General features: G+C 47.0%; 1 protein-coding gene across 1 annotated transcript in view; it reads right to left on the reverse strand.

Moving 5' to 3' along the window:
* Positions 1-3,518, reverse strand: part of LOC146295052 (zinc finger protein ZFPM2-like) — a 12,326-nt gene extending 8,808 nt beyond the window's left edge. Inside the window, exons 1-2 of the mRNA XM_084695942.1 lie at positions 3,488-3,518; positions 3,230-3,319 (exon numbers count right to left, since the gene is read on the reverse strand). Coding sequence (XP_084552068.1) covers positions 3,230-3,319; positions 3,488-3,518 — 121 coding nt within the window. The remainder of the gene's footprint in view (positions 1-3,229; positions 3,320-3,487) is intronic.
* Between the last annotated feature and the right edge of the window lie 4,186 nt (positions 3,519-7,704).

A 7,704-nucleotide genomic window follows, 5' to 3' on the forward strand; every position in this document is an offset into this window, starting at 1 on the left:
GTGGTGAGGGGAGAACTGGCAGGTGAAACACAGACACACCAGACGGCGAACACAGCAAAAGACCACAGACACACTCACAGGAATAAGACGGAAACTGACACAGCCTAAACTGACGATGTACTGTACCACACTAATAAGCGCTGCTTCGGCCAGAAGTGATAGAAAGTGATAGAGACAGTGATACATATGGAAAAGTGTGTGTGTGTGTGGGTGTGCCCATCCTTCTCTCCCCTGACACACACACACACACCTCAACCCCCCCGCCCCCTTCATATTCCAACCTAAACTGAGACATCATTGAAATTCCCATCATGGCTTCGAGAATGTGTTTGTGCCGATAAACAAATGTGTGCATGAATTTGCGTGTGTGTGTGTATTTGGATGGGGAGTGGGGGGGCTGTGTGCGCAAGCTGATAAACAGAGTGATGATCCAGCAACACATATTTTCTCCACTCTCTCCCCCCCCCCAGTCTTAATTACCAGCAGCTTGTTGGCGCTGTGATAACCGCGTGTTAATTGAATCGAGCGCAGGCCTGCATAATCAGACAGCGGCAGTATGTTTCGTTTCAAGCAGATTAGCCTCTCTGTCTCTATCTGCATCCATACAACCATCATAATGACATGACTCGTCTCTATCTGGGAGACAGGCCACCTCCTCCTCTATATCCGCCTCCTCCCTCCTCTCCTCCTCCTTCTCCTCTTCCTCCTCCTCTATATCCGACGCCTTCTGCTCTTCCTCCCTCCTCTCCTCCTCCTCTTCTTGCTTCGAGCCTCCTTCTCCTCTTCCTCCTCTTTTTACGACAACTAATACAACGATGCTTCTAGAAAAACTTTAAAGGAGGTTAGACTACCGGAGGTGTGACTTCTCACATACACACACACACACACCTCACGCGCACACACACACACGCACATACACACCTCACGAGCACACAAACACACACAGTAGCTGAGATGGACTGTCTGTTTGCCCCCTGTCTCTTTCTCAACTCAGATCTCTGCCTTTTCTCTTCTTTTCTCTCTCCCTCTCCACCCTGTCTCTCCTCCCCCTTTCCTTGGTCCTCTCCCCCCCTCCCGTCTCTCCTCCCCCTCTCCATCCTCTCTCCTCCCCCTCTCCATCCTCTCTCCTCCCCCTCTCCATCCTCTCTCCTCCCCCTCTCCTTTCAGCCCCCAGAGAACAGGATTCAGAGACTCAGTCTGTGTCACTTTGATGTCGTCTCAAACTTTAATGATTTAACATTGTTTCGGGGATTTCTCTAATCCACACTACTATTACAATCCTTACTCCCCCCATCCCCCCATCCCTCCATCCATCCATCTGTCCTTGTCCTCTGAGGACATGGCCTCCCTCCCTTTCTCTTTCTTTTTCACTCCCCCCCCCCTTATCCCAAACCCTCTGTCACAAACGTATTATTCGATTTCAGAACTACATTTCAATTTCTTGGCAGTCACAGAAACTTCTGGTGGAATCAGTTGAGCTCTGGCTGTTGGACCCTGAAGTGAAATTAAACTTGTTCTGAATTTCGTATTCTCCTCATTAAAACAATGATTACGAGTTCATGAGATTATCACGCATCTTTGTATTGCATTTTGGGGGGCAGCGTGGAAAAAGTCAGTATGAATATCAGCCATGAATGTAAAACGTTTTTGAAGTTGAAAGACTGCTTCAACTTGATGGGTATTCATTATCAAACCCGACAAGAAAAGTAGGGTTTGAAAATGAAAAGAGTCTTTATTTCTACTCTGCATTTTCACATAGAATAATTAATATTTATGGACTTTAATGTTTTATTCATTCAGCAGACAGTTGTGTCCAATACATATTGGTTATTATTTAAAATATTCTTTCTATGCTTTGATTTCTTTGGAAATGTTTTAATGGTGCCAATGAAGCAGCTTTTAATCGGAGAGATAATCAACAAAGTACTATTTAATTCTGGTGATAAATGGTGATAGAGTTACCACCGAGTAACAGCGATAGATAACCAACGCACCAACGACACGACGAAGAGATGCTGATGACAGCAAAAAGACGGCATGGCACAATGTCAGACAAATATCCGACGTAGGACTGTGAAATCTAGAAGAAAAGAGACGTGTTTCTACAAGATCTGAGATCAGAGATCTGGCTTTATCTGCTCTACCAGCAGCCCTGGAGGAAAGACAGGGAGGGAGGGGGGAGATGGAGAGAGAGAGACATAGAGATGGAGAGGGGGGAGAGAGAGAGGGAGGGAGAGAGAGATGGAAAGATAAGGGAGAGAGAGATGGAGAGATGGAGGAGAGGGAGAGGGAAAGGGAGGGAGTGGAAACATATGGAGAGAGAGAGAACGAGAGTTGTCTGTGGACAGCTTTGGCAAAAAATCGTTTAACCTGAACATTCATGCTAATAAAGCATATTGAATTGAAGTGAAAGAGAGTTGGAGGACAGAGGGAGAGCGGGCGAGAAGGAAAAAGGAGGAAGAAGATGGAGAGATAGGGAGAGAAAGATGGAGAGATGGAGGAGAGAGGGAGAGAGGGAGAGAGAGAAAGAGAAAGGGATGCAGAAAGAGAGTGTGAAACAAACACACACACACACACACACACCACACATAGTAGCTATTAGAAACACGGCGTGACCAGATGAGAATCGAAGTAGATTTAATCTAAACTCCTCAGAGCACCACATCTAGCAGCGCTTAATGACTCCTCTACAGCAGAGAGCTCTAATCTTGGGTGGGTGTGTGTGTGTGTGTTCATGTGTGTGTGACACAGGTGCAGTTCCCTCCAGTTCAGTCGTTCTGTGGATCAAAGAGCGTTTCAGGCAGGCAGACTCAGTCGTTAGCGAACACTTCACTGACAGCGCAGACACTTCCTCAGCGACCGAGACTACATCTCGACGCCCGTGTCAGAGAACTCCAACGTCCATCACTCCCCCTTCAGACAGCAGGACAGAACCCAGGGTGGAGACACGACGAGCAGAGCACTGTGCATCCTGTCACACCCGGATCACTGTCAGAGTGTGTGAGAGAGTTCCTGGTCGTTCAATAGACGGCCCTGTATCTGTAGGAGGGGTGACTGGGCGTGTGTTATGTGACGGTGGTATATGGACTGACAGCACGTTTCAAATCCGCCTTTGCATTGCTTTGGAGGAAAAGTGTCCGCTAAATGCGTACATTTACATGTTTACATATGATCTCAGTGACGAGTCCAAACGCATTCCACCACAGTCAGCCAATCACAGTCAGCTTACCTGGGCCATCCCACTCCTCCTGTCGCTCTATTGGTGGGCTGGGAAGTGACTTCCTGGTTTGGGAGTCTGCTGGCCCGGCCTGTTCCTCACCTGCAGGAGCACAGGGTCAAGGTTAGATTACCTCCTGGGGTGTCTGTGAACGTGTGTTTGTGTGTGAGTGTGTGAATATGTGAGTATTGGTGTAAGAGAGCGTGTGTGTGAGTGCGGTGTGTGTGTGTGTGAGTCAGAGATACATTGGAGCCTGTAACAAGCCTGGACCTGATTCTAACAACCCCAGGGAACACGACATCTGACATTCTGTCGCAGAAGAAGAACAAAAGGAAGTGACACCGTGACACGAGATTCCTTCTCCTTTGAAGATTCATCCCCGTGAGCCACCATGAGTGAGTTTGTAGCTAAAAACGATTTTCTTTCCACTCTGTTTATTAGACGTCGGAGAAGAACAGTTGAAATACAAAGAGATTGTTCAAAGGGGAGATGCATGTTGAGGAGGAGAAGGAATTCTAGGACCCAGCGTCACACCAATCAGGCCTGACTCCGCCCTGAGGCGGTCCAGGAATTAGACCTAACCCAATGTGTGATCAGCGGGTGAAGCCAAGAGGTATGGGCATGATTGAATTTCAGTTCAAAGGGCCCAGTGAAAACCCTGGGGTCAGGGTGTTTGTTTGGCATTGGGTTTACAACTCATCAAGTTGTATGCGTGTTTACACGCATTTCGTTGGTGAAAATTGAATACTTTGATGAAAGCCTTCTAGGACGGAAGCAAAGCGGTGCAGGGGGCGAGAGAAAGAGGGGGGGGGGGTGAGAGGCAGAGAAGGGGGTGGAGAGGGAGAGGGAGAGGAGGATGAGAGATTGGGAGAGGGAGGGGAGAAGAGGGTGAGAGGGAGAGGGGGGGCTGAGGGGAGGTGGGGGGGGGGGTTAAAGGGGAGGGGTTTTAAAGGCACAGTAGTAGCGTTCCACCACCTGATCCTTGTCTGTGTCAGAACAACCGATGAAGGCGCTGAGGGAGATGATGAAGAGGAGGAGGAGGAGGATGACGGTCTGTCTGATGGATGGGAGAGTGGAGAGATGATCTTCCAACCTGAAAACCACAATGATGATGATGATGATGAAGATGATGAAGATGATGATGATCCTCACCTGATCTACCGCTAATGACATCAGCAGAGAGCTCCAGTAAGGAGGGGTCTGTTCCCTCGACAACACTCCCCTCAAACCTGAGCCCCCCCACACCTGTTTGTAGCAGGCCTGGGAGAGAGAGAGACAGAGAGAGAGAGAGAGAGAGAGAGAGGTAGCGAGGGGAGAGGGAGCGAGGGGAGTGAGAGGGGAGAGAAGAATTAGAGTAAAATACAGATCATTCTTTGTCTTTGACCATCAAAATACAGTTGGAACTATGTGACCTTCTGCTATACGTTCTACATGCAGTATTTGTATGTCATTTTTGGTTAAAGCGTCAGGTAAATAAAATATCAGGAAATTCGCAAATATTGCTTTGGCAGATGGGTCTGGCCACCATTCAAACAGATTTCCCTCCAACCACAATCAGGTCTGGTCAATCACAATCGTCTGATACTGATATGGGGCGGGATTAATAAGGTGTACTGTACAGTGGAACACAAACAACCAAGATAACGTTTATTTGCTCTGATTGGTCATATCTGTCAAATTCTATCCAATAGCATCCAGAGACATTTTGGTCTGCGCCCGTTGATAACGCCCCTTGGAAATGAAAAATGAAACTGAACTGAAAGAGAATCTGTTTCAAGAGAATTCAACCATATCCTGAATACACAGGGATGAGACAAAGCTCGGTCGTGAGTGAACGCGTGTGTGCGTGTGTCTTTGTGTGTGTGCGCGCGCGTGTGCATCCACCTGCCCAGCCGCGGAAGCAAGAACAGAGAGAGCCTCGAGGTGGAACCACCCTGTCGATGAAGAAGCCGCGACGCTGTAAAAGGTGTCACACCGTTCTCCCTCTTCTTCCTCACGTCTTATCAGTCGCTCCACTGTTGATTTTCCATTTCCCTCACGTTGCCTTTGGGAAGTGTCCACCAGTTCTATCTCGGGGTTCACTTTTTTATGTTTGATTAATTTCCCTCCCCCCCCCCCCCCCCCCCCTTGTCTGATTGCTGTTGCCCGGGGTGCTAGAGTCTCTCCTTCATGATGGCATATTCCAATGCCAGCCTCTTACCACAGCTTATCTGTACGGACATTTTTTGCACAGGGTGGGCGGGCCTCCACATGTTTTTGTCCCGTACCAATAGGCTGCCGTGCAGGAGTTGTGAAACACCTGGTCTCTGATTGGTCTGCACTCAAAAGATCCGCTTTCCTCAACTTTTTGTGTGTGTATTACGTATACATGCTGCCATTTTGAAACTAAGGGACTCAAATTTACTAGTCCGTTATATCTACTGGTCCTATGAATTTACTGGTCCATTATATCTACTGGTCCTATGAATTTACTAGTCCATTATATCTACTGGTCCTATGAATTTACTGGTCCTATATATTTACCTAAATTTTCATGATTGCATTGAAACCGAATACACACTCACGATAGCAAATACGCTATAGAGAGATCATGGAGTTACATGTTCAACACCTGCATGAACCTCTTGAGGAAAAGTTGTTTCTTTCTCTCTCTGTCTTTCTCTTTCTCTTGAACTCTTTCTCTTGCCAGAGAGAAGCAAACACAAATGCACACATGTACAACCAAATACACACACACACACACACACACATGCAGGCAGAGACACAGGTAGAAACACACACAGTGAAATATGGAGCCAAAATGCAGGGCTGTTCTGAGAGACTGCTCATTTCATGGTTGGATTTGCCTCTGTTGGCTTGTAGGAAGTGTGTGTGTGTGTGTGTTTGTCTCCTGGCTTGTAGGAAGAGTGTGTGTGTGTGTTTGTCTCCTGGCTTGTAGGAGGTGTGTGTGTTTTTATGGAGATAGCACTGAGGAAGCCGATCATCCCGCTGCACTGCTGAGTGTGTGTGTGGGTATGTGTGTGTGTGTATCACAGTAAAAGCCCTAAGCAGGCTTCCTAATTAAAGCTGAGGTAATAGACAGGAAGGAGAGGCATGCCATCTCCTCTTCCTCCTCCTCCTCTTCCTCTTCACTCTACTCTTCCTTCTCCTCCTCATCTTCCTCCTCTTCATCCTCTTCCCCATCCTCCTCTTATACTTTCCAGCTGTTGCAACTTGGCATGAGATAAAGCCATGCCATCCAACCAGATATGCAATGTAGTTATATCTAGTTCAAGGAGAGATGGGTAATGTAGTTATATCTAGTTCAAGGAGAGAAGGGTAATGTAGTTATATCTAGTTCAAGAACAGAGGAGTAATGTAGGTATATCTAGTTGAAGGAAAGGTGTGTAACGTAGTCATATCTAGTTCAGGGAGAGGTGGGTAATGTAGTTATATCTAGTGCAATGAGAGATGGGTAATGTAGTTATTTCTGGTTCTGGATGAGGACCAGGGTTTGGGTATGGGGGTGGGGGCAAACCAGTAGCCTCCTTCTCCCTGGAGTTTATCTGTCCCCACCGTACCGCATTACCCATAATCCTCCATACTCAGAGAGCTGGGCTAAGCAGTGGAGATCCGTCCAATCTCTTTAGGTAAGGGCCTAATCAATCCCTGTTACCGTGGAAGCCTTTCATCAAAGGAGTTAATTCAAAGTTCCTTTCTCACTTTCTCTCTCTCTCTCTCTCTCTCTCTCTCTCTCTCTCTCTCTCTCTCTCTCTCTCTCTCTCACACACACACACACACACACACACAAACACAATCTCTCAGTTACTCTCTCTTTCTCTGTCTATCTCTATCGCTTTCATCTCACTCGCATTCCCTCTCTTTCTCACTGTCCCTCTCATCTATCCTCTCGTCTCCATTTCTCTATACTCTCATCTCCTCTTCTTCTCTCCTGTCCTCCTCTCCTCTCTTCTCCCCCTTCCAGCTTCTGAACACATTCTAATCCTCTCACCAGTTCACTGATTATTCAAATAACGACATGGAATTAAACGCCAGGAATTATGAAATTGACTCAATATTTTCAGAATTAATTCCCTATTACACAAGCCGTTTTAGGATAAATTCATTCCCTGCTGTTTCATGTGAACGTATTTAAACTCTGCTACATCTGTCCTGTAAGAAATATGTAAATATCCATTTAGCATTTGCTTTTATCCAAAGAAATGTACATGGGCGAGGGGGGGGGGGGGGGGTTAACTGACAACCTCATGATCGGCAGTAAAATTGCTCTACCACTGAGCTATACCCATCCCCATGCTCTACCCATCCCCCTGTAAGTGAATCTCTCATATTTCTACAATCTCTCTCCATCTCCAATCCTCCTCCCCATGTCTACTGTCTCCATCTTCCCCTTGTCATAAATCCCCCTCCTCCCAGGACAGCATTCCCATCTGCCACCTGCCTGTGTGTGTGTGTCTGTATGTGTGTGTGTGTCTGTATGTGTCTAT

This window comes from Hypomesus nipponensis, chromosome 4 (assembly GCF_054491055.1).
Source record: "Hypomesus nipponensis isolate SF chromosome 4, ASM5449105v1, whole genome shotgun sequence".
In the NCBI taxonomy this organism is placed as follows: domain Eukaryota; kingdom Metazoa; phylum Chordata; class Actinopteri; order Osmeriformes; family Osmeridae; genus Hypomesus; species Hypomesus nipponensis.